Source organism: Hibiscus syriacus, unplaced genomic scaffold (genome assembly GCF_006381635.1).
Source record: "Hibiscus syriacus cultivar Baekdansim isolate YM2019G1 unplaced genomic scaffold, ASM638163v2 tig00109921_pilon, whole genome shotgun sequence".
Taxonomy (NCBI): domain Eukaryota; kingdom Viridiplantae; phylum Streptophyta; class Magnoliopsida; order Malvales; family Malvaceae; genus Hibiscus; species Hibiscus syriacus.
Window position 1 is genome coordinate 53,527 of NW_024062528.1, and position 25,125 is coordinate 78,651.

The 25,125-nt window shown below is 34.8% G+C and overlaps 3 protein-coding genes, 2 non-coding genes and 2 pseudogenes across 11 annotated transcripts in view; 2 read left to right on the forward strand and 5 right to left on the reverse strand.

The window, feature by feature from the left end:
• The window catches only part of LOC120210247 (60S ribosomal protein L28-1-like), a 21,052-nt gene extending 16,980 nt beyond the window's left edge, over window positions 1–4,072 (reverse strand). Inside the window, exons 1-4 of one of the 3 annotated variants that reach the window (XM_039209013.1) lie at window positions 4,000–4,040; window positions 3,722–3,914; window positions 3,177–3,340; window positions 1,796–1,963 (exon numbers count right to left, since the gene is read on the reverse strand). In XM_039209013.1, coding sequence (XP_039064944.1) covers window positions 1,823–1,963; window positions 3,177–3,340; window positions 3,722–3,869 — 453 coding nt within the window. In that variant the 5' untranslated portion in view covers window positions 3,870–3,914; window positions 4,000–4,040 and the 3' untranslated portion in view covers window positions 1,796–1,822. Of the gene's footprint in view, window positions 1–1,767; window positions 1,964–3,176; window positions 3,341–3,721; window positions 3,915–3,999 lie in introns of those variants that run through there. The other 2 variants (XM_039209012.1, XM_039209011.1) reach the window with 2 other exon arrangements.
• Window positions 1–17,439, forward strand: part of LOC120210248 — a 21,983-nt pseudogene extending 4,544 nt beyond the window's left edge.
• Window positions 2,380–2,469, reverse strand: LOC120210280. Its single transcript, XR_005524494.1, has one exon. It is a non-coding gene; the product is annotated as a small nucleolar RNA R24 (small nucleolar RNA).
• Window positions 2,674–2,763, reverse strand: LOC120210279. Its single transcript, XR_005524493.1, has one exon. It is a non-coding gene; the product is annotated as a small nucleolar RNA R24 (small nucleolar RNA).
• On the reverse strand, window positions 8,847–19,567 carry LOC120210242 (NADP-specific glutamate dehydrogenase-like). 5 transcript variants are annotated; one of them, XM_039209002.1, is made up of 17 exons: window positions 19,556–19,567; window positions 18,617–18,773; window positions 15,226–15,819; window positions 14,135–14,264; window positions 13,824–14,025; window positions 13,426–13,512; window positions 13,266–13,325; window positions 13,092–13,178; window positions 12,770–12,841; window positions 12,551–12,606; window positions 12,200–12,285; window positions 11,351–11,441; window positions 11,092–11,249; window positions 10,893–10,984; window positions 10,361–10,441; window positions 9,910–9,983; window positions 8,847–9,356 (listed from the first exon to the last, which is right to left on the reverse strand). In XM_039209002.1, the coding sequence occupies exons 3-17, from the start codon at window positions 15,782–15,784 to the stop codon at window positions 9,281–9,283; spliced, it is 1,911 nt and encodes a 636-aa protein (XP_039064933.1). In that variant the 5' UTR covers window positions 15,785–15,819; window positions 18,617–18,773; window positions 19,556–19,567; the 3' UTR covers window positions 8,847–9,280. The 5 variants fall into 5 exon arrangements, 4 of the variants coding, with proteins under 4 accessions (XP_039064933.1, XP_039064935.1, XP_039064934.1 ...); XM_039209004.1 differs by lacking the exon at window positions 19,556–19,567 and having other exon boundaries at window positions 14,135–14,246; window positions 18,617–18,812; XM_039209003.1 differs by lacking the exon at window positions 19,556–19,567 and having other exon boundaries at window positions 18,551–18,811.
• Window positions 16,505–17,938, reverse strand: LOC120210230. The gene is made up of 2 exons (XM_039208996.1): window positions 17,172–17,938; window positions 16,505–17,042 (listed from the first exon to the last, which is right to left on the reverse strand). Exons 1-2 carry the CDS (start codon window positions 17,936–17,938, stop codon window positions 16,505–16,507), a joined length of 1,305 nt encoding a protein of 434 aa, XP_039064927.1.
• Window positions 19,568–20,145: 578 nt separating the features above from the next.
• Window positions 20,146–25,125, forward strand: LOC120210231 (annotated as a pseudogene).

The following is a 25,125-nucleotide window of genomic DNA, read 5'->3' on the forward strand; positions in this document are numbered from 1 at the left end:
CTCCTAGTCAAGCACGTATTAGTTCGAAGAAGTAGGAGTATGCAAAGCACTGACCTCTTTTTCATGTCAGGAACCTGCATGGGTGAGAGAGAAGCGGATGAAGAATGCAACACAAGCGCAAGACATGTGTTCTAAACAGCTTTTGAGGAGCATTTCTGGGGGAGACAAGGCATTTGGTGGATATGTTCCGAAAAAGAAATCTGATAGAACAAACAAATCAGATTAATGCAGAAACTACTGGTTGGTGGTCTCCTAGAGTTCCATCGAACTCATCGCCTGTCGAAACAAAAATCGACAAAGGCAACGGAAGGTTCAATCATTGAACCTAAGCTGACTTACAAAGATGTATAGGTTTTGCTTTTAATCTTTTTTTTCTTGCTTTTTGCTTCGTTTTTTCCTCATGTAAATTCAAGTAATAGTTTTTTTTAGGGATTCCTGCAACAGTTGTTTATCTTCAAATCAGTTGAATCTCAAAACAAGTGCTTTTTTTATTAATTTTTTTGGCAGAATAAAATTCTCAATGTATTTCAACAAAAGAAACATAATATTTCAGAGAATCTCAAAAATCCAAATAAAACTATATACATAAGAATCCAAAACAATGCATCGATAAGAAGAAAAACTGTTTACAAGGCAAACAGGATTGGTTTGAACTTTATATCACCCAAAGATTTGAACCCATTTTTTTTTATTTTTAGTTGGATATCATCAACATATTCTCATAATCTCAGATGTACAGTTCTTCAGCCTTAAACTAGCCATAGCTACCGCATGTGATGAGAGCTTCAGGAGCTCTCATGTCGTCGGTCACTTCTCTTGGTACTCCCGAATCTTCCCACTAACTTGACGAGCATATGCCACAACAGCCTTAGCCCATCTCTTGATCTCAACCTTGAACTTGGTCGAATCGAGGTCTTTTAATGACGACACCAATTCAACCTGAACTTCCTTGAAGGAGAAACACTGGTTAAACCGTCTCCACTTTCTGTTTGTATCAGTAACGTTGCTCTTGATGGCTTCGTCGCCATTGTCAAAAGCCAGAGTTTTGTTGACAGACATGGTTTACATGTGTGCTTTGAGGACCAAAGAAGAATATCTGGAGTTGAAATGACTGGTTTGCAGCCATTGATGAAACATTTATAAGGGTTGGCGTATTAAACTTGGATAAGCAAAGTAAGTACTAGGGAACGTGCGGCAAAAGGAATACTTTGACTTGGAACTTTTCAACATTCCGACAGATATAGGTTCCTATGAAAGTTTGGTTAATGCCATAATAAAACCGTGTTCGCCACCCTAACCTTGTTTATCTTTTTAACTTGGAATACTATTATTAAGATCACAAGTTTCTTTTTTTACCAAATAATAATAATAAAACTTGTTTTGAAGTTTGTATACAAAACACATAAATAAGTAAAACTTCCAATCTTGGTTATGATATAAGGCTTTTATCTTCTATAATATTTCTCTTTCTACCAATCATAATTTAATTATAATAATACAAGTTCAAGGAGATCATTTTCAGTCAAGAGTGAGATAACTTTTACCCAAAATAATTTTGTACAATAAAGATATAAACATTCATGAATACGTTTAAAGATCACAATGCCAACAAGATAATGACAGGAAAATGCTCAAAATGCTACAATATTATATAACTTGGAAAAGAAACCAGCAATGACCATGAATATCTGCTTCACAATCTAGATAAAAAATCCACCACCCCAGCTACAAAGACTGACAATAAGGCAACTTCAAAATTCGGTGTAATAAAGAAATGTCTAGAATGAAAACCATGGCACAACACAACTTAAACTTGCCTAGCTTACTTCCTGCTACGGATATTCAACGCTTGCCTGTTCCTCCTCTTGACACCAGACTTGGCAACTGTCAGGCTCCTGTGCACAGCACTCAGTCGCGCTAGGGCTGCTTTGGTTAAATCAGGCCTGTAGTAGTTGTCTGTCACCTGCAATTAGTAAAAGCATAGAGCATTAGGAGGCAATTGGAATGTGCTATGGTCAGACAACTTAAGACTAAATAGGAAGAGCATTACTGAAAACAAAGAAACCGTGTGTCTCAAAATATCATAAAAAATCTACAACAGAATTTCATGAAAAGAATTTAAGAATATCATTGAATATATATATATGCTCAATTTCCCCCCTGAAGTTATCGTAACTAGCTTAAGTTATGCTTGCCCTTGTGTTAAGTCCTTTCCTCTTTTGTATGATAGGGACATAATACAAAAACAAACATGACATAAGCTAGGTACATAAACCTTGGAGGGGAAATTGAGCACATATGCATGCATGCACGCACACAGAGAGATTTTCAATTATATTATAAAATTCTTTTCAGCAAATATGCACTGTTTAAACTTCAGAAGCTCAGAAGCCAAGCGCAACAACTACATTTCACAGAAGAATCCAACAAATAGATCCCTCTTACATGTTATTGCTTCATCACTGCAAGACAATCTTCCAAGAACAATTAAATTTGGATATACACAAAAACCACACCTCTAGACATTCAAAAGGGACATAATACAAGGGCAAGCATGTAACCAAGCTACATGAACTTTAGAGGGGGTGAAATTCCACATGCACACACACATAGTGCAGATTTGGAATGGTATTCTAAAATGCTTTTCATCAAAAATGAATTGTTTAAATTTTGGATGCTCAGAAGCCAAGCGTAACAAGCACATTTCACAGAAGAGTCCAACAAATGGATCCTTCTTACATGTTATTGCTTCATCAAGGCAAGACAAATCTTCCAAGAAAAATTAAATTTGGTTATGTAAGCAAACTACACTTCTAGACAAATTAAAAAAGGGACATAAGACAAGCACAGGTAATTTTCACAGAAGAATCCAACAAATGGATCCTTTTTACATGTTATTGCTTCATCGAAAATTAAATTCGAAAATGCAAACAAACTGCAAACCACAGATCCAGACAAATCATCATTCAAGCAAGTAATCCAACAACTTCTGCCAGTTGTTTAAGAACTAATATTAGATAAGCAGAAAAAGACTTCTCTCAGCATCATCAACATTATTAAGAAAGAAAAATAAGACTTTTTTCTCTTCAGGACAATAATGAAAAATAGCAAAATATCAATAGGCAAACCTAGAAAAAGAATAAATGGATATCTTTCAAAAGGCTCTCCCAATATACCTGGTTTTTTACTGCCTTCACCATCCTGGGGAACTCCTTTTTCATGACAGATTTATGAAGCAAGGCCGACGGCTTGTTCTGTTTCTTAGTTTTGGTGGTTGCCAGCAGAACAGACTGATCTTTGTCCCCTGGCTGAATGGTGACTGTTTTCTTGTTTGCCAACCCTAAAATTACACGGATCCAACAAAAACAAGAAAATTAAAAACCAGAGGACATATTCTAATGTTCAGAATCGGGAAAAGTTAAGAGATTAAACAATAAATAAAATACAAATACAACATCACAACTAATACAAGTGATAAATTCATGTTTCCCCTTGAAACCATCATCTAGACAACCACAAACTTCTTTTAGATCACTTGATAACTTGTACAAGTTCCACATCAATTACAATATACATACAAAACAATTGCATATGCATATAACATATTTTCTATTTCACTTTTACTCAATAATATCATTTCTTTTGCAACAAGCCTAAGATCAATATCATTGAATCGTCCATGAATAAGGAAAAAGAGAAAACTTTGGGATCAAAAGAATACCAGAGTGTTTGTAGGAGTTGAGATTGTAGAGATTGTTAAGCTCTTTGCTGAACCGAACTCCAGCATTTCCTCTTCCGAACTGCTTCACCAAAAAGCAATTGCTCTTCTTCACTACCTCCCAGATCAACTGTCCTGGAGCTGTCACCATTTTCTCTGCACCTCACTGCACCAGATTCACCACAAAATGAACCTCCTTTGTAAGATTTGAAATACTCAAAAACAAATCAAACAAAATAAAGAATGAACTATTAAAACTGCGAAAATAATAGAAAAATAACCTGTTGGCTTCTAGGGTTTATATTAGGAACACAAAAGTTGCGGCAAGAATGAAATAAATATATCAAATTTATGGAATCCTTTTTAGGGTTTTTAGGATTCCTTTCTAAGGTTAAAGGTTGGATTTTGGGCTTTTCTGGATCATGTTTTACGGCCCAATTGCTTTTGGAAAACTTATTAGATTTAAAAAATGGTATAATGCCAGAATTAATCTCTACCCCTAACGTATCTTAATGATTACTTTAGTTCTGATTTCTTTTAGAGCATTTTAGCGCTCATTGTTTTAATCTTCGATTAAAATGACCCATGTTAGATGTAAACTAATAATTAAACAACGATCAAAGTATGTTATTGATGTAACAATTTCACATGTATTTATATTGATGACTTAACACATGACATATCATCATTTTGAATGACGTGACATGTGTTACACCGATAATTCAATACATGTGAAAATATCACGTCAACAACATACATTAATTGTTAGTCAATTAACGGTTTACATCCGGTAAGGGTCATTTTGACCAAAAATAATAACTTAGGGGCTAAAGTGCTAAAAACCAAGACCAAAATATTCATTTAGACAAATATTAGGATTAATTTTAACATTATGCCTTAAAAAATTTAAAATGAAAAACAATTTCTTTATTATCGTCATTCGATAATTGAGTAATTTCTTTCACTAGTGATTTTGATTAGTTGTCATGTATTTTTCTTATATGATTATTAATATTTCATCTATTAATCGATTAATTTACTTATATATTGTAAAATTTTATTATAGAGACGATATTAATTCAATTTATAACTTCTTGATATAAATATTAGACCTTATTTAAAGGACAAAGGCTTCATCCTATTAGAATTAAATGTGTTCTTCATCATCCTTCATAGTCCTTTTAACAGTTTCCCTCTACAACCACCCAATGTCGTTTGTTCTGTTGGTTTTAAGATAAAAAGGCTAACTACCAGCTGCCGAATTCTTAGTTGAATTTTCGATGTTGTTTTAGATCGCTTACTCATGAATTGCCTGATGTTAAAGATCGCTGCGATTGCCGTGCGAAGCCATTCAATGCTTCTTTTATCCTGCTGAATACTAACTTCAGAGTGATACAAGCTATTACAGGACCTTTGGGCTTCTCGACTACTGGTTTCTTGACGGCCACACCTAGCTTCTGACCAGTCAATGAAGACAACCTTCGAATCTTCTTAGACAATAGTCTAGATCTCTTTGCTTTTTTTTGATTTACAATGTGGGAACTGCAATTGCAATTTTATATGCTTTCTAGGAACTCGTCCACCTTCTGAAGTTTGCTTCGATCCGTGGTCAAGTTTAGTGCACTCCATGGCAACTTCTTAACTCGGGTTGTCATAGTAAACATTGTTCAAAGCCTCAACTGTTAGGGTGATCTACTACGGCTTTACCATCCAGTTTACTCACAAGGGAAACTAATGGAACATGATGTGGCTGATAGTCAGCTTTAACATCAATCTTAATATCATATAATGATGAATAGGCAGAATAAGTTTTTCCAGGGAAATCTGTCATCTGATATCTGGGGTTTACAGTATAGCGGGACTGACCGTACAGAAGCGACCTTTGAGGGTTAATGGAACCATCTCACACAAGGCTGCCGAGACTTCCAGTCCCCGAACCCATCAAGCTGATCTTCAACAGTGTTGCAGTCAACTTTCTGATCAAAGCCCTGGGAAAATCCATCCAAGTGATTTATACCTGCCACACAAGCATTTGGTTCATCAACCGTGTCAGCATATTTTTTAGGGTCGTTTTTTTTCCCACTTATTTGTCTCGACTTCCTCTTTCCTTTTAACTGCCACTCTGCAGCATCTTTCTCTATCCTCCGGCTAATACTAGTTGTTTGAACATCCACTGATCTGGTATAAACAGATTCATGCCCCTCAACTTCAGCTTGTCTTCCTATATCACCGACTTCGGGCGTCTCAGATGAACATGATACAAATATTGGAGTAAAATCTTCCAGAATCAAAATTGATATATCAGTCTCCAACTCTCCATAGAGGAAAAGGTAAATTGTATAGCAGCAAAATACAAGACAGAGTAAATGATAAAGGAATCAGGTACAGGGAGAGACTGCACACACTGAGTGGTCACAAACTGGAGGTATTTGCATGAAAAATCTATAAATGAAACAATCGACAAGGAGTACTTTGTTCAACAAAATGTACAAATCAGACCTTGCACTTAAATCATCGTCTTCACGTTAGAAAAGGAATAACAGACAAAGAAAACAGTGGAAGAAGCAGATCCGGCGATGTAAACTAACCTTATTTCAAACTGAATCAGTTGTACCAGAAACAAATTCTGGTAGAAAAGGTGCATGAAAAAGAAGGAAAAGAAATCCTTAAACAAAGGGAATCTCTTGTCTTTAATCAAACTTGAGTATACAGGTAAATTGCTATTCAAAAGGGACTTCTAGCAGAACAATTCATGTTGTCAGTCAAAATTATGCCCTTATTAACATGCAGTTTTCAGTTCAGCTCTTTATTGTGTGATAGCATAAACATCAACGTGTTTAACTTCCAATCAAATCACATGCTAACTCAATTTTTACAGTTAGAAAATTCATCTCAGGCTTATTCAGGTTCTAATGATATAGTGAACAATACCCTTGACGACACTGATTTAGACATAATCGGCTTCTGGTTTAGCTACTCCTGCATAGTTGTTTCTTTTAGCATTGATTTCATCTCAAGCTAGGAAATTTGTCCTCAAGCCACCAAACTACTAGCAATGGCCTGCAGTTCATTACTTATGGCCATTTAGAAGCCCTAAAGGGCCAATCAAGCTTGAGTCCAGCTAATTTGATTGGTGAACAAAAATTTTGAATAAGTAGGCCAGTTAGTAAACAGTTGCTCCAAATGTTCTGAATTGCCAACACACTCATGTATGTGTGTGTCTTTCTCAGTATGTACTTTCATGGGCACACTACTTCTAAATGCAGCTCTCACCACTACAAAAGCTAAATGCATGCAGAATGTAACATTTTTAACATTTCCGGTTAAAACCGAAAATATTATGAAGAATGTGACATTTTCGGTTGCAGCCAGAAATGTTAAAAAATTAACATTTTAGGTTGCAAAAATGGTAAAAGATTAACATTTTAGGTTACGTTTAACCGAACATATTTAAAAAAAAAGTTTAACATTTCTGATTACGTAATTGATTAACGTTAAATTAGACTATTGTACAACATAACTATCTATTTTAAACATAAACCTTTCAAATTATTATTTTAAACATTTTTTTTTCAAAAAAGGTAAATTACATAATTAACAACTGAACATTTTTCTTACTCCTATTTTGATCATTGTACATTAAAAAAATTCAATTTACTAATTTAACTTTATACATTCAATTTTTTTTATCACTCCGCTGTTTTTTCAATTACACTCTGATAACATGCCTTATTTTATTATTTTCTTCAACCATAGTTTTTCAACTTCCGTGTCATGGAGATCATGTTCTTCTCTATTGTATGTCTCCATCGCTAGTCTCCATTGCATGGAGACCATTACTTATCTATGCTCCAACTTTATATATGGAATATTTTCTCCACGCACTTAAGCTTTTCCTTAACTAGCTGGACCACCTTGAACATCAAATGAACCTAGATTTCGGTTATCATGTCGGTCATCGTTCTAAACACCTCCGACCACCATTTCAGCTAAATTCAATTGAGATTGTCCAATGCTGAAACCAGCTGAGCGTTGTATACACCCACCAGGGGCTCACGAGACTGGAACATCAAAGATATTCCATCCTACTTAGTTTTGTAGTTCAGCAATAAAAGAATCCATGAAGCTTAAACAAACGAAGCAAAAGGTAAAAACAAATAACGACCATCAACCAACCTCTAATAACCCATAAGTAGGGTTAAAAACCAGAAAAAATGAGCATACACTCAGAATATAACAAAAAAGTAATGCAACTTGAGGAAAGAAGGTGATGCATCCCGCTTTTTGGAAGACAAATATTTCTACTCTATGGCCATAAACTATAGACCACAGCAAACCTCTAATGGCCTATTAGTAGGGTTAAAATGACAGCAGAAAATGATAAAAGGAAAAATAAAAAATAAAAAATGTAAATTTAGGGAAGACGGCGCTACAGTTCAAGAAAACTACTCGTTTGACGACAAATATAGCACTCCACGGACTGGATAATACTCATCTCAACAGTTTTTCAACTCACTGTAGCTGGGTGAACTCCTACCAAGGAAATGAAGATCAATATCATAGCAAAAGGGCCAAAACATACTAGAAAGCAGAGAGCTACACATTGTACTCAGCAAGAATCAGTTTTGAAACAGTCAATACAACTCATAACATTCACAATTTTGCAAGAACAAGTTCTGGTCACTATTCTCAGACGAAAATGACCGGCAGTGGTCGGCATGGTGATTGAAATCTGGGTTCATTAAAGTTGAGGAGAGAAATGGAAAGAGAAGGGAAGGAAGAATAAGAAGCAAGGAAAGAGAGGAAAATTAAAGAAAAAATAAAATATTTTTTATTTAAACTCAAATTTAGTAGTTTTGGTCTAAATTTATTTTTTATAAGATTCAAAACTACGTCGTTTTGGTATTAATTGTCATATTATAACACCGTTGAAAAATTAACGGCCAAATGACCCAAAAAATACAATGTATAAAATTGAAAAAAAAAATTAAAAATACAATAAGTGAAATAAAAAAAATAAAATTTAGTAAGTAAATTTATAATTATCCAAAAAATTAATTTAAAAACTTTTTACCATATCAAGCTCATCAAAGTGACAAAATATAGAAGATATTCGCGTCATTAGCTCTAATAATAATAATAATAATAAAAGAATGTTTTATTTCCAATTAATGTTGTTGTCAAAGTATGTGAGAAAGACACGTAGCACTAGAACTTACAATTTTTTTATAGCGAAACTATTACAGGCTGACAGGCAGGCCAAAAAATTAAAATGTTTTCTATTCCAACCTTACAACTATCATCACACATTGCTCGTCCAAATTCCTATTCCAATGAAGTTATAAAATAACAACTCATCCATTTCCATGTCTTGCACTAGGCACTACTACAACATTACATGTATGTTACATTGAGATCAGTCGTGCCTTTTTCTTTTTTTATCCGGTAATGATTCCGACGACGATACGAATACGTTAATAGCTCTCCAGTTTTCTTGCTATGGAGTGAAAGTCTCGAAATGGTGGTCATTGGAACTGATCCACAATAAATAACTTTATTTTTCTATACACATCCTTGATCAGTCATGGCTTGAGCGATGGCCAGAAAGGCGGAGATGACTGCTCCGTGTAGCAAAGCCCTGTTAAACGAAAACGAGGATAGAGAATGTGAACAATAGATCACTTAGAATTCAGAATAACATGATATCAGTAACTACCTATGTCGGTACCCTTGGATGATATTAAGGCCATGAGTAGAGAAAAAAAAATGAATTGTTACCATGTCGGTACGATGCTGGACATACCAAAATGGCATCCAACACTTGCACCCAAGTCTGAAATAACATACGTTACCAGATCTTAGGTTCTCAAGCAACGTATATACCTTCCAAAGCCTGCCAAGATCTTTAGGAAAGTATAAAGATGATCACCAAATAGCCACACTACATAGATTGGCAATAGAATTTTTCTGGTCCAGTGCAAAACTGTATATGTACTGTAGAACTGAACTCGACATTAATAAAAACAGTCGGACAACATTTTGGTGAAATAATCTGGTAATACCAGATCAGCAGCATGTAAAAATTAGTGTTCGATTCATGTACCATGCACCAAAGGAAAAAGAAAAAAATAATGAGCAAAAGGCTTCAACTACGAAGGTAGTGCTAGTGCTAACACCGAAAAAAACCTTACTCGGGACTTTCTTTTTGATAACCGAAATCATTTGCTGCTTTGAGTGCTCTATTGAATGTCTGTTTCATTGCTTCCTGCAAGTTAATAAATACGCAGCGAAAACAAATCTTCACCAAATTTGGTCATAACTAGATACAAAACTACTTAGTCAAGTTTAAAACGGAAGAAATCTTAAAAGTTACGCTTGTAAAACCATAAGAAGCGAACTCAAATTCGCTAGTATCATACTTACATTATGTTTGCAATTTTCAATACTTCCAATCAGGAAAAAAGGTATTATAAGTTATACACATACAGTTGCCAAGAATTGACTATTTCTAAGTTTGAACGACTCTATTACACGCTAACTTCACCTTAAATGAATGGCTTGTGCCGAAGCAAATAAAGGGAAATGTTGCTCAAGAATAAGTCCAATTACACACCCTTCAACAAAGACAAAACTAAATCTTACCTGTAATTTAGATTCGAAGTCTTCCGGAGACCAATGCATTACATTACATTCATGATTTAATTCTATTTCTCCTGCAACAACCTGTGATTAAGTGTCATTGAATCAGAGAATAAAAGTAACACTGTAGATAACATTAATCAATCAAAAGATGATTTTCAAACTTAAAACCCCGTAATTTATGATCAATTTCCTTTTTGCTATCCGAGAATTGGTGGCTCTCTTCTCCTTTCAAAGCATCATATTCCAATACATTGATATGAATATGAACAGTCCGAAAAGTGCCCGTTATGCTTCTAAAATGCATATATTAACTTCACAAGACTTGAGGTTTTGACCCCAAAACTCTAGAATTGCATATTCTTCTGATATCATATAGAATTAAGAAATTATTTCATGAAGATTCTTTTTTCTTTAGAAAGAAAGTCAAGTCTATTCTAATTTGAGCAAAAGCAGATGAAAGGAATGCATCATAATTAAACTATGATAATAAAGATCGATTTCATCAAGATAATGGAGAAAGTAAAGGTCGCACCCCTCCAGCAGCGGCAGCCATGCCAGGAGCAATGATGACATTAGCCTTCTTCAATACATCAACTGCTTCAGGAGTGCAAGGCATATTGGAGCCTACGAAGACCACAATAACACACAGCTATTAGGTAATATAATTAGTATTATAATTCCTCCAGTAGAAAGATGTAAAAATGTTTTGCAATCATATTACAGACTACTACCTTCTACAAGTATACGACAACCTGAATTAACCAAATTAATGGCATCAGCCTGGTCAATTTCATTTTGAGAACCACAGGGAATTGTGATATCACACCTTTCATTCCAAGGCTTTGCTTCATCATAGTACTTCGACCGAGCATAAGTCTTTGAATAATCTCTGCATGCTCAAAATTTAAAATAGCACCTCTCATCTCAAGAATCACCAAAAGAAATGAAATTTACATTTTATGAATGGAAATGAAAGTGAATAAAACATACCTCAAACTTCTTTGTTGAGCTTTGAGATCCCTCAAAAATGATATTTTCATATAATCAAACCCATCCTCATCAACCAAATATCCCTTTGAATCTGTGCCACATTTCAGGCACAGGCATGTGTTAAGATATGGACAGCTGTTTCAACCTGCCTTTATTCACTGATCTAATGATCTTTACTAAGCTAAAAGCGTGATCAACTTTATTTGCTTGCACAGAGACTATTATACGTCATGTAATATCCAAATAATAGCATCTCTCAAGTTTCATTTCACAGTGAAAAGGCAAAAATATGTATGTTTACTGCCAGGACCATTTTCCGAAATTAATTTAAAAGAGTTTAAAGAAAGCAAGTGTAGAGCTACATGTCAAGGAACGTAAAATGAACTTCTTGGCAATAAGAAAAATGAACTTTAATACAATTACTAAGGCACTTTTCTGAAGGAAAACAAAAAGGATAAGGTCCTTTGACCACTTTGAAAAAAGAGCAGTGAGGAACACCAGGTTAACACAACTAAAACACTTGCAAACAAGAAATAGACAAATTAATATGCTTAGTTCAATGGTCAATGCATTAATACATGGTGCAACTGCAACTGTCCAGAAAAAAAGGGTAAGAGGAAAAGAGAAAAAAGGAAAAGAAATTAATGTTTTTACAGAAGGAGCCCATTTGGCCTCACCATGGGCATTTTTCATTAAAATAAGTGAAATCTGCACTGTGACCATATATCTTTTAAGCTAGAATGATAATAAAACCGAAGGAATTATGTAACAATCATCACATAAACTAGCGCACAGAAAGAATATAATGGACGATTTTCCAGATGTACACAGTGTGGAATGGACAATTACCTGATACTGTAATGGGGAGAGCACCAACAGCAACAAGCTTTTCCAGAACGTGCATTGCAATCTTTCCAAAACCACTTACAACACATCTGAAGAAAGATTCAAGGGGAAAATATATATGTCAATACTTTAGTGAAACAACTAGCAATAGTGGACTCATTTGCAATAAATCTACTTTTTGGTATATCAAGCCATTACCAGGTCTTGAAATGAAAAAGGAAAAAAATGGACAGAGTTATTCTATAGAGAAAAGTCCACATTTTCCCGTTTGCACAAATTATCGAAAAGTCTAGAATGAACTGTGATAGACAACAACGTTTTTGAGTATGGCTAATAAAAAGCATCAAGATCAACCTCAGCCCTTTGATATCTTTATTCAACTCCGCAAGAATGAGTCGGGCAAAGAAAACCTGCAGAAATATGCAAACTTTATCAAGTCCCAAGCTATCAGAAAGAGAGATGTACATGGAAACAACAGCACCCATCTTAAAGATGGGCATTCACCCAGATGTTTAACAACCTATCTATGCTTAAATAGTATTGACTACTGAGCAGGGATAAGACATTAATTACCAGCCCATAAGCAGTTGCTTCAGTTCGAAGACTAGAACCTGACCAAAATACCCTTGGCCCTGTAAAACTTCCCTGCATAAGTAGAAATAAATTGAAGACATAAAGACCAAGTCATGACATTAGGCTGCAAACTCTATACCATACAAGCAAGTAGATTATTAGGCTGCAATCTCTATTGATTATTGAGCAGAGATGTGACATTGTTATAATAGTTAAGATCAATCAATGGTATTATGCGGCAATCTCTATAACATACAAGCAAGTAGTGAACATTTCCAGGTTATATTGAAGACTAAAATGGAAGTTTGAGTGTTCAAAATACCTGAAAATTACCAGTTAGACGTCTGTATTGTCCAAAGAGGTAACCCATTTCTCGAATACCAACTCCCATTTCCTCTGATGGAAGATCCTGATAATATACAAATGGATAATCAGATACATAGACCTGCACATTAATGAGCAAATTCAAAATAGGAGCAGTGTCTGTCTCACTTACCTTGTCCGTACCAAAATAACGATATATCTCATTCATGAAACTTTGACAAAACCGCATGATCTGCCAGCGTGGGTTTCATAAACAACTGTAAGAGGAATTGCTAATGTTTCTAAGAAGATTCTTATTAAAGAGACTAATAAAATATAAGAAAGAAACACACCTCGTTATCACTTTTTCCCTTGGGATCAAAATCACTTCCACCTGCTGCTCCTCCTAGTTTGTAAGGTGATAAAGCATTCTTCAATGTCTGCAAACATGTGAAATGAAAATTCCTCATTTCTTAGGAGATAAAAGCCAAATAATTTATGGAAAATTGATACCCATTTTATTATTGTTACCATTCTGAATAAGTAGTTCCTTCTATTAGCAATCAAACAGATTTCTATTTCTATGTATCTTCTGCTGACATATGTTCAGGAGCTGGCCTAACCAACAAATTTGAGTTTCCAAGAGCAACAGTTACCTAGGATGAACTTAAAGATAAAGCTGAAAACTACGCTATATGGAACTTAGTTAAGAATGAGTAAATTAGCATGAAATTGAAAGCTCAGGAAGTACCTGTTGAAAACCAAGAAATTTGGCAACACTTAAGTTCATTTTTGGATGAAACCGAATACCACCCCTACAGGGACCCAATGCCTGATTAAAGTGCACCCTGAAGCCTCGATTGACATGTGTTTCACCTCTATCATCCATCCATGAAACTCGAAAAATAATCATTCGTTCTGGTTCTAACAAACGCTCCATGATGCTGACATAACTGAAGTAAAATGGAGCAAGATGAGACCCATTATACATTTGACTGACTCTTCACTTCAAATAATGAAGAGCAAATCATATATAACTTAAACTCTTTTGACAAAACTCACTGGGAATTTTTTGCAATCACTCTATCTAAAGCATGAACAGCTTCTTGGACAGATTGTATGAACTCAACCTCATGGGGGTCCCTTTTCAGTGCAGCTTCAATAATTGATCCAGCTGTTTTGGACATAAGAGCTTCAATTGTGGAATTTTTTTTCAAAGGAATAGACAAATTAATTTAAAGGTTAGATAATTAATCCTTTTGTTAGAGGTAAAAAGAAACTAAAAGCATCATTTGGAAATATCATTTAAAACAAAATTTTATACCAGAGGTATTTAGTTCATGAAAAAAGTAGTTAAAACCTCCAAACTTCATGCTGACAAATTTCACTGTTAAAGACGCATTATTTCTATTATGCTTTATGCAGCAGTTACTCTTTTTACTAAATATTCCGAAGGGGTAGAGAATTAAAGAATTGTGTAGTCTTCAACAGCCTAATGATATAATGTATTGTCATGCAAAGTGCAAACAAAAACCCTGTTTTGTCATCTGTGTCAGAAAAAAAATTTAATCTATAATGACTGAAACCCATCTTCTGTAACTCATTAAGACTTTTAGTAGTGCACAAACAGAAGCTAGACAGAAAATACCAACTTTCAGAGGGAACTCCCATTAAACTTTTTATTTTAAAAATTAAAACAAATTCTAGCATTTGTATTCTAATGAAGGGCACTCGAAAGCAGTCTTCCAAATTACATACTAGAGCAAGCTCATTCTATGGCGTATTATATTAATCCGAAGTAAATGAATGACTCAAGTTCACTATACTAAACTACGTATAGTAACACCACCTTGCAAATAAAATAATAATAACAGACAACAGCATAAGGGAGCAGTTAAGGCCCCTTGTTGGCATTCCAAATGACCATGGTTCAAACCCTATTGTTGTAATCTCCCCCCTCCCCGCCAAACTTGTAACTCGACTCGGTACCAAAATAATAATAATAGTAGCTAATGCTTGAACAACAAGATTAGAAGAGTTTAAGGTTTCTGTATAAGTGGAAGCTAAAAATAGCAAAATGTAATGGCTTATGATGAGCATGGTTGGCATCAATCTAATCCAGAGAATAAATTTGACAGATTGAGGTGACTAACCTTTTACATAAATGGGTTTATCAACAACAATCTTATCCTTCGAGGCCATTTGGAGACGAAGAGCCTCCTTGTGAAGCAAACTATTATTGTGCTCTTCCAATGCACTCATCTGCATGTTTCTACTTCCTTCATTGCCATAAGGATTCCTTCTATGCTTTCTACCATATTCTTTACAAACAGAACAGAATATCCTTGCCGTTCCTTCCTTCACATCAACATATGCCCACTTGTATGTATCAGCCCATTCCTCTCTCCATCTTTTCACAACCTTCTTCTTCCTTTTTGCAGGTTGCACCTTCAAAATATCTTGATCAGCATTTGGGAGTTGAGATCCCATTGACATCTGCTTACTTTCGTCCTGCTCTTCTGCATAGGGTTCTTGTGATGGGCCACCAAGGAGAGGAGTGTTGGCAAATGAAGGGTCATCATCTCCAGGTCCAATTTCCAAATCAATCTCCTCACCAATATCCCTGACCAGATGTCTTTGTGCTTGAATCAAGTTCATATCATCCATGGAAGGATTCATCCCTAATCCACCACCTGGTAGCAACATTAGCATGACAATCGCATCCACATCTTAAAGAACTAGGTTTCCTGACAACATCAAAAACCACATATTCGAGAAAAAAGTATTACACATATTACTCAGCATCAAACTGATCATAGAGAATCAAAAGTTCGTATTTCTCCCTGAATTAAAAGAAACTATCAAATTTCTGTCATCATTCAAAAAGCAAAAGAACACTTAATAGAAAATCTGGAAGTTTTACCTTCCAAAGATAATGTAATTGCATCAATTGCTTCAAAGTTTTACCTTTTTTGAATTTCAAATGACATAGTATTCAAAATTAAACCTTTTTTCATTGCCTACATTTTTATAGCGATTGTTAAATAAGTGGTGAGTGGTGACTGTAATAAGCATGGAAAAGCTGTGAACTCAAACTAGCTATTATCTTCAACCTCACAACAATTAAGGGTAGATAAACATGGGTCAACTTGACACAAACAAAATCAAGCACATAAAAACCCTACATTCTTGTATCCAAACTTACTTTCCAACATACTTCATAACCTAACCATTTTTTTTTGATAAGAAGATAGGCCTCGTTAAAAACCCCCTTCATGATTAATGGAACAAAAAAATGTTCCTTAATCAGCGGAAGGAGGAAAAGAGTGCCTTAATAACCATTAATAAACAAGAGTTACATAATGTTTAACAACAGAACTCTCCCTTACAATAATAAACCCAAATGCTGAAAGAATCCATACACACTGAGAACTAACCGATACCGGCCTTAGCTAAGCTGTCAGCCTCAACATTAGCTGATCTAGGAACCCATCTAATAATACCATTTAGATCTCTTAACAAAAAACCAATATCTCTCACTAAAACTCTATAAACAACAGGACATCGATCATAGTTCTTGACCCACTCCACTGCTAGTTTGCTATCAGATTCAATAATAAGACGATCCTGAACCCTCGGAAGAAAAGATTCAAAGAAAGATAAACCCTTCTTATTTGCCAAAATCTCCACCAACAGCGGAGGACCTGGACCAGCCGCCTCTAGGAAAGAACCCTTCACCGAGCCATCCTCCAATCTAAGAATGCCACCCACACCACTTTTCCTCCAATCACCACTCACTGTTGCATCCACATTAAGTTTTATAAAACCCTTTGGAGGGGGGGACCAAGACACAGTTTTGATTATCGAGGACCTTGAAAGGGAACAATAATCCCCAAGAGTAGGATCCGAAATAAGAGAGTCCTTCATAATAGAAACATCGTTGAATTTTGCTAAAAACCAATTCGTCAATCTGCACCTTGCCAAAAAGAACAGATCAGTCTGATCTACCCTTCCCCCATCGAACACAATGTCGTTTCTACTCTTCCAAATGGTCCATATAACCACTCCCGGAATGAAGGGTCAGATTTTAGAGTCTAACACCATATCATTCCAAGCAACCATAAAACTTTTAGCATTGTCCTGCAAAGCCGAACACACTCCCCAGAATTTCAAAAATTTGTTCCAAAGAGTCCAAACCACTACACAAGTGAAAAATAAATGTGAAAGAGATTCGGCCTCCTTTTTGCATAAGGGGCAAGCAACATCACCGATAGAGGAGACTCCTCTCCTTAGAAGTTCTTGTTTAACAGGCAGTTTGTTGTGCACCACCTTCCACAAGAATACCTCCACTCTAGGAGGCACCAAACCCATCCAAATATTATTCATCCAAAAAGGGTCTGACGTCGAAACAAGACAGCAAGACTTCACACTGGATTTAACAGAATAAATTCCTTCTCCGTTCCCTCTCCAGACCAACCCATCAGACAACTCAGAAGAAAGAGTTATGTTGTGAATTATAGCCAATAGATCGGTAAACTGACTCAGCTCCCAGTCGCTTAAATTTCTTCTCAATTGAACATGCCACAACCAAATAGAAGATCGAAACTGTCCATACTCATTAAGTTTCCCATCCCTATTTAAAGAGAGGACAAACAGTCTCGGGAAAACATCTTTTAAAGGGAAGTCAAGCGTCCAACTATCAAACCAGAACCTGATTCTCTCACCATTCCCCACTCTAACTTTGAACTGATTTCGAAACCTGGCTCCAAACTGATCCTCATTGAAATGATTGTGAACTACTGATTTCCAGATCCAAGAAGAATGAGAAGGAATATTATCCTTGAAAAACAGAGATCCAATGTCCATATTATACTTAGTGCAAATTACCTTCTTCCACACAGATTCCCTATCATTTGCAAACCTCCACGACCATTTACCTAGTAGGGCTCTATTCATATGATTGAGATCCAAAACGTCAAGACCACCAACTTCTTTAGCAGAGCATACTGTAGACCAATTGATCCAGTGAATTTTTTTAACCTCTGCCCCTCCTCCCCATAAGAAACTGGTTATGATGGAATTTAGTTTTGTCACTACCGAGGAGGGAATTTTGAATAAAGACATGAAATAGATAGGTAGGGAACACAAGACAGACTTCAATAAAATCACTCTCCCTGCCATAGACAAAGTCTTAGCTTTCTATCCGGTTAACTTTTTATGAAATTTCTGGACGATCGGATCCCACAAAAGAATGGAGTTCATAACCTAACCAATAAATAACCCTTCTGGTTCCAAACAAAAGGCTAAGCAAAGTCTGGCTGTAAATTCAATAGTAAACACTGCAAAATTTAAAATTGAAACAACCCCAACGCCAAAAAGAATCAGTAATTACTATATAATTCAAAGTCTACTAGGTGACATACAAAAAATCAAGAACCCCAGAAATAAAAGAGTATAAATTCAAAATTTTCAACGTACCCAGAACTTGATTTGGAAGTTCAAGCAACACCCAGAAGCCAAAATCAAGGGCAACGAAGGAATTATCTTGGAAATTCTGGGTAAAGGTAACAACTTTGAAAAGAAAAGAAAAATGAGCCAAATATTGCAGTCCCTTCAAGAACCGGGCACTTTTATTGTGCCCTGATTCCTCTTTCCTGTTTTGTTTAACAATTCGGGTAAGTGAAAGTGAGATCGGGCTCTGCTTGACGATTGATTCCAGTAAAAGCAGATAATGGTATAAAAATAAATATAAGAAACCTACGCATACAAAGAGGATGACTAGGAACATTGTTTTATTACTGTCTACCTAACTCAATCAAGTTTGTTTTACTTTTTTGAATAAATTATAAATATTATAAAAAAAAACTATTTGATGACTGTGTAAAAATTATTATTGTTTATTTTAATTTTAATTTTATTATTTAATACATTAGTAAAATTTATGTAATTTATATACTTTAATCATAAAACTCAAAATTTAAAATATGGAAATCCTACAACATGAATCCTATATTCTAAAATTTAAATTATAAACTTAAATCTTAAATTTTAAATTTATATACTCTACATCTCAAATAGGATCTTTAGATTCTAAACTAGATAAATTTATATAAATTAAAATTTACATAAACTGTGTATCAAGTTTTTTTAATTTTAAATCACAAAATTAGAGTGAAAATAGTGTAAATAATAACGTTAATTTTATAATTAATATTATGGATATATAAATTGTGTAAAATTGAGGTCTATTAAGAAAATTAATGAATTAACTTAAATAAACTTCAAATAATGAATTTAAAAAAACTTATTCAAATTATTTTGAATATGAATTATCACAAAGATTATATTTTATTTATTTATGAAATCAATCAATATATTTAAATAATGTCTAACTTTTTTTTAAGCAAAATAATGTCTAACTTAAATAAAGTTAAAATATAAATCAATTTCTCATTTAAAATAAAAATAATAATTTGTTTATACTTTTTATTGAAGTATTTAATTGCAAACTCATCCACCGACTCGTAAGCCGTATCCGTGACTAATCGGATAATAACCCGTACCGAGAAGAACAAGGGTCTAAGACGTTTACTATGTTTCTCCATAGAAGCAAAACAAAAGATACAGAGTATCGAAGAACTATTGATTATTGAGATGTTACCTTAAAAGCAATTGATTAAGGTGTCTACGTTGCATTTACCAAAAAAACAAGCAAACTGGAACTTTATGTATTTGAGTTTCCTGGAGCCATTTGACTTTTAAGAAAGATTCGAATTTTTTTTAACTCTATGAGAACCAGGTTTTGCTCAGACTGAGTTCCAAAACTGTTAAAGTAGTCAAGAATGATCAAATTTAAGCTGAAATTTATTTACACGATTTGCTAAGGTGAAACTTTGAACAAAATTCAAAATTCAAGGCTTTATGTTGCAAAATTTAGAAACTGTTTTGAGTGGTGGTTGGTTAGTGAAGGAATCAGCTGTCACTGTGACTAGTTATCTGTTCCATGATGCCATTTTTCCTACCTTAAACTTCAGGCTTTTGTGCGTGATATTATAATGATTTTGGACTCTTAACAATCCTTTTTGAATGTTGCAGTTAGTGTGAAATGGCGAAAGGAGGTATTTAAATCAGTGAAAATTGACACCAGTCAGCCTCCATACGTTTTCAAGTGCCAGTTGTATGATCTGACTGGAGTACCTCCTGAAAGGCAGAAGATTATGGTTAAAGGTGGCTTATTGAAGGTACTTGGCTTTTGTATTGAATAGCTAGAAAAATTGATTGATTACCGATACTTAGCTTCCTTAGTCAGCACATGGTTTCTACTCCTATTTTGAGTATGATTCATGAAATTCTCTTACTTTTTCTTTGACTATGTAGGATGATGCAGATTGGTCAACAGTTGGAGTAAAACAGGTACGATCTCAATAGCATTTACTTTTTCCCCCTTTCTTCCCTTGTTTGTGCACAGTTTCCTAATGAACATGTGCCTTGTTACAAAATGTTTTTTCCAGGGTCTAAAATTGATGATGATGGGCACTGCTGATGAGGTTGTTAAGGCCCCAGAAAAGGGACCTGTTTTTATGGAAGATCTTCCAGAGGAAGAACAAGCACTGTCTCTGGTAAGTGCCAATTTCATCCCCTGCTTTTACTAGCATTTTTCTTGTTATTGTTTCCCTCTTTTAACTGAAAATAGGTTGTTGCATTTTAATTAACAAAAAGATTGGCGTAACTGTAGTATTCCTTGGTTTTATAGGTGCAGTGTGATTTTATTGCATGTTCAGCCGGTGTCAAGTTGTATGCTTACATGTGAGTTACACAGCAGTCTAGCATCTGGTCTATTGATCTCAAAGAACATGAGGAATAGCTAAATATCATTGAGGTTGTTAGTTGACATGTATTTTTTTTTAAGATATAAACTTTAAACCTATTCAATATGTACCAAGATACTTGGATGAAATCATTATATATGTTTCTAAATTTTCCTTGCTTACACTCAAAACATGGCAACAAAGGAACCATTCCTCATATTAAACAAATATTGATGGATTTGCCTATTTTTGTGTTACAGATTTGCCAACTATTCTTATTCACAAATTAGGCTGGCCTGAGTTTCTGTTGTTTGATCTGAATCCTGAAGTGTATTGAGAGCAATTTGTTATTTCTTTTTGTTATGTTAGGGCGATGGGGGAAGGGAATTAGCATGTGGTGATAACTTGACTCGCTCTTTTTGTTTAATATATTTTTCCTTCATCGATTGTTGGTACAATTTTAATCAACTGGAGTCTTAATCTACTTATGGGGTTCACCCTTTGTCCTTTTCTTTAGCCTTGCAACTTAGGGCTCTTACCTGATTAATATTTGTTTCAGGGTCTTAGTGCTGAGCTGTTTAATCTGGGAAATACCTGTTACATGAATTCCACCATACAATGCCTGCATTCTGTCCCCGAGTTGAAGTCTGCTTTGTTAAAGTAAGTTTTTCTTCTGTTTCTAACAATAATTATGTGAAAATCTGAGAATATATTTGCATGGTTTTTTGTATGGTGCAGATTTAATATATACTGTCTTAGTTGTGACCAGGTATTGACATTCGGTAAGAAGCAATGATTTGGATCAGACTTCTCATATGTTGACAGTTGCAACTCGTGACCTATTTAATGAACTTAATAAAAGTGTCAAGCCAGTTGCGCCAATGCAATTTTGGACGGTTTGTTCCCTTTTTCTCTGTCACACATTATTTGAATCTTTATGTTCTCTCTGATCTTGGAAGCTAATAGTATATCATTAGAGGGAGGAAACATGTCTGCTAGAATTTAGGTAAATCCTAGTATGCAGCATGCAGATTTTATGTGTAGGTGAATGATGCTACATTTTGATATTTTCATTAAGTAAACTTCATGTAAGTTGCCTTGTCTGACATTTTCTTTCTTATTCTGTCAAATCTTTCTAGATATTTTCTATCATCCACTCCTGGAGTTTCATGCAAATATCTTTTGTTAGATTATCAACGAATTTGTTGCTATGTTCTTCAAAATTCGTTAGAAGCCTCATTGTTTATGTATGTTTCTATATTGAACTTGGTTGTAGAACTTATTGTTTTTACAAATCTTGGCTTCAGGTATTGCGTAAAAAGTATCCTCAATTCAGCCAGTTGCATAATGGTGTCTTCATGCAGCAGGTTTTTCTCTTAATTATATTCTGTACCTTATACTCTTCCCGTTTTAGATTTCTTTATATGCCAATATATATTTCGGAATATTCTACAGGATGCTGAAGAATGTTGGACACAACTTTTATACACCCTTTCTCAGTCTCTTCAATCACCGGGTTCCAGGTAGTTCTCTTCATCTTTGTTGCTTAGATCACTAATACTAGGTTGTGCCTTCTGACATAAGTTTTGAGCAAATCCATAGTACTTCTCAAAATCGAAAAAGTTTCAAGCAAAATTTTTATTTTTATTTGTTTATTTTTTTTAATTTGTTTTTTATTTTATTTTTATTCTGACTGTTTTCTCGCATAGTTCTTTTATCTACTATGGTGCTTTCCTAGTATGTATCTTTTTGTTCCACTAACCAACATTCTTTCTCTCTTTACAGTGCTAGTGTTGCTAATGTAAAGAGTCATGTTGCTGTGTATGCAAGAAACACAGATAAAAGTAAATCATTGGTATACTCACCGGAGAAAAGATAAAGAAGATCAAGTTTCAACATAGTCTGGACAGCAAAACCCAAATTTCCTCGTTTTTCATACCTACGTCAAACTAGTTTATGCAGTTCTAAGGTAAATGGGTATTGGGATTGTTCTGTTGTTTATTTGGTTTATGCTACTTTTGGGTTAATTATATACCTAATATTTGGTCAGTTTGTCCATATGTCATAAGTTTTTGTATAACCGAGCAATGCATTGTACAATTTGCCAACTTGCTTTCTTTTCTGCTTATTTCTCTCTGAACTGTACTTTGAAAAATTACCAGTATTATCCAACCTTTGTTTAACTGCTAGGATTCATTGCCAAGACAGCGGTGAAGAAAGTTCTGAGACAGAATCAACTTATTTCACAGGAGGTGAACCATTTGCACGATGGTCTAAAATATGTAAGAAATATCTGCTATATTCTTTCCTATTCTATATATGTATTAAGCATATTAATTCCTTCATGCAATGTTTTTGTTTTGATGTTCTCACTTGCCAACTTTGTGGCCAAATGAAAATGGGGGAAAAAACTGTGTTTGGGATATTTATTTTGTTCAATTCCCTCTTGCTGCTGTTTCAACTTGTAATGTGCGTTAATTTTGTCTTTTTAAAATAAAAACTTGACACTTCAATACTAATTTCTATTATTTATATTGATTCATCTCTATCAATCGAAGAACATTGTTCTTAGTCTGTCGATAGCCAGATATAATTAATAAGGCTTATATATAGGGTTTGAAATCAGAATTGGAAAAGGCTTCACCTGCCTTGGGACGCAGTGTAATTCACTTCAAAGAGTCCTGAATTACTGGGTTGACAAGGTAATGGCTTTATTGTGCCATATATATTGTATTTTGCTAAAATGTCATTTATTTCACCGATGTACATTCCATCTTCTATTTTGATGTTTCATAGCTTACATGTTTTGGAAGAGAATGTTTTCATAACTCCTTTATTTTTGGATGTATTCCAAAGGTACTTGACTATTCATTTCGTGCGTTTTTTCTGGAAGAGGGAGTCAAATCAGAAGGCTAAGATATTGCGGGTAAGCAAATTGTATTATCAAACCTGGCATGCATGCTTTTTGTAATCAAATATTTATGTTTGATTAACAGTTCGAGATGATGTGAAAGCCCAAGGTATTCAGACCCTTGATATATCCGTGTATTGAACATTCAATTCAATCACTCTTCATGTTGTTATGACATTGTTTATTTTCAAAATTTCAAGCAGTTCATAGTTTCTTCTTGGCATTAATATTTGAAGTACCCTTCATGTTGTTGTGATATATGTTTCCCTTTTCTTCAGAAAGTGGACTATCCACTGGAATTGGATGTTTATGATTTGTGTTCAGATGAACTTCGCAAACGATTGGAAGGTCCTCGCCGGGTAGCCGTTTTTGCCTTGTTTCAACGAATTATTCAATTTTCAATTTTAGTATCATTGACCAACTTTCTCTTGGTTTGTAACTTTTAGATTCTGCGGGATGAAGAAGGTAAAAAGCTTGGTTTGAAAGCTAACGAGAAGAGCTCCAGCTCAAAAGATGGTGATGTTAAGATGACTGATGCGGGGGTGCGACTACATTATTAAGCTATAAGCACGGACATGAAGTATGTATCGTAATTAGTTGTGCTTGAATGGTTTTTCTATCTTATGCATGCAGGGGTCATCAAATGCTAGTGGGAAGTCATCTGCGATTGCATCTCAAGAAGGTAAAAACCCTCTATGATCCGATTCCGTGTTCATGGTTTCAAGTCCATATATACACACATTATCAAGTGGTATTGACTTCTTGTTTTGTTCTTTTAGGGGCTCCCTCTGACAAGGAAACATGTTTAACTGGTATTTATGATTTGGTTTCTGTGCTGACCCACAAAGGTCGAAGTGACGATTCAGGCCATTACGTTGCTTGAGTCAAGCAAGAAAATGGTCGGTTTTCAGGACATAGTTTTATCGGTACTAATTTTTTGTCATTAAGTTTGTGTATTTCATTTCTCTGCTATTTTTAATAATTTTCACTAATCAGAGGGAAATGGATTGAATTTGATGACGATAACCCTATTCCGCAGCGTGAGGAAGACATAGTTAAACTGTCCGGAGGAGGTAATTTCAACCCAACCTTCATAAAATCCTAACCCGTTTTGCTCATAAGCAAGTCGATACAAACAAGTTCTACCAACAATTCATCTCATCAATATACTCACATTTGTCGACCCTATATCTTGATGCTTTATTTGTTGTGTTTAAATGGTAATGTTTTTTTTCTGTTTTTAGTTTTAGGTGATTGGCACATGGCATACATCAGCATGTACAAGTCTCGTACCGTTTCGATGTAAACTTGCTTCGGTAACGAGGTTTACGGAT

What these genes read in the sequence shown, in the direction of transcription:
- LOC120210242 (XM_039209002.1), bottom strand. Translation starts at nt 15,784, where the DNA reads ATGCTAATGTTGCTACCAGGTGGTGGATTAGGGATGAATCCTTCCATG. An exon ending in GTCTAACTGGTAATTTTCAG is followed by an intron (nt 12,842 to 13,091) that starts GTATTTTGAACA and finishes CTACTTATGCAG; the next exon opens with GGAAGTTTTACAGGGCCAAG. An exon ending in TCTCCCCATTACAGTATCAG is followed by an intron (nt 11,442 to 12,199) that starts GTAATTGTCCAT and finishes AATGTGGCACAG; the next exon opens with ATTCAAAGGGATATTTGGTT.
- LOC120210230 (XM_039208996.1), bottom strand. Translation starts at nt 17,938, where the DNA reads ATGGACATTGGATCTCTGTTTTTCAAGGATAATATTCCTTCTCATTCT. An exon ending in GTTGCTTGGAATGATATGGT is followed by an intron (nt 17,043 to 17,171) that starts GTTAGACTCTAA and finishes GGCAAGGTGCAG; the next exon opens with ATTGACGAATTGGTTTTTAG.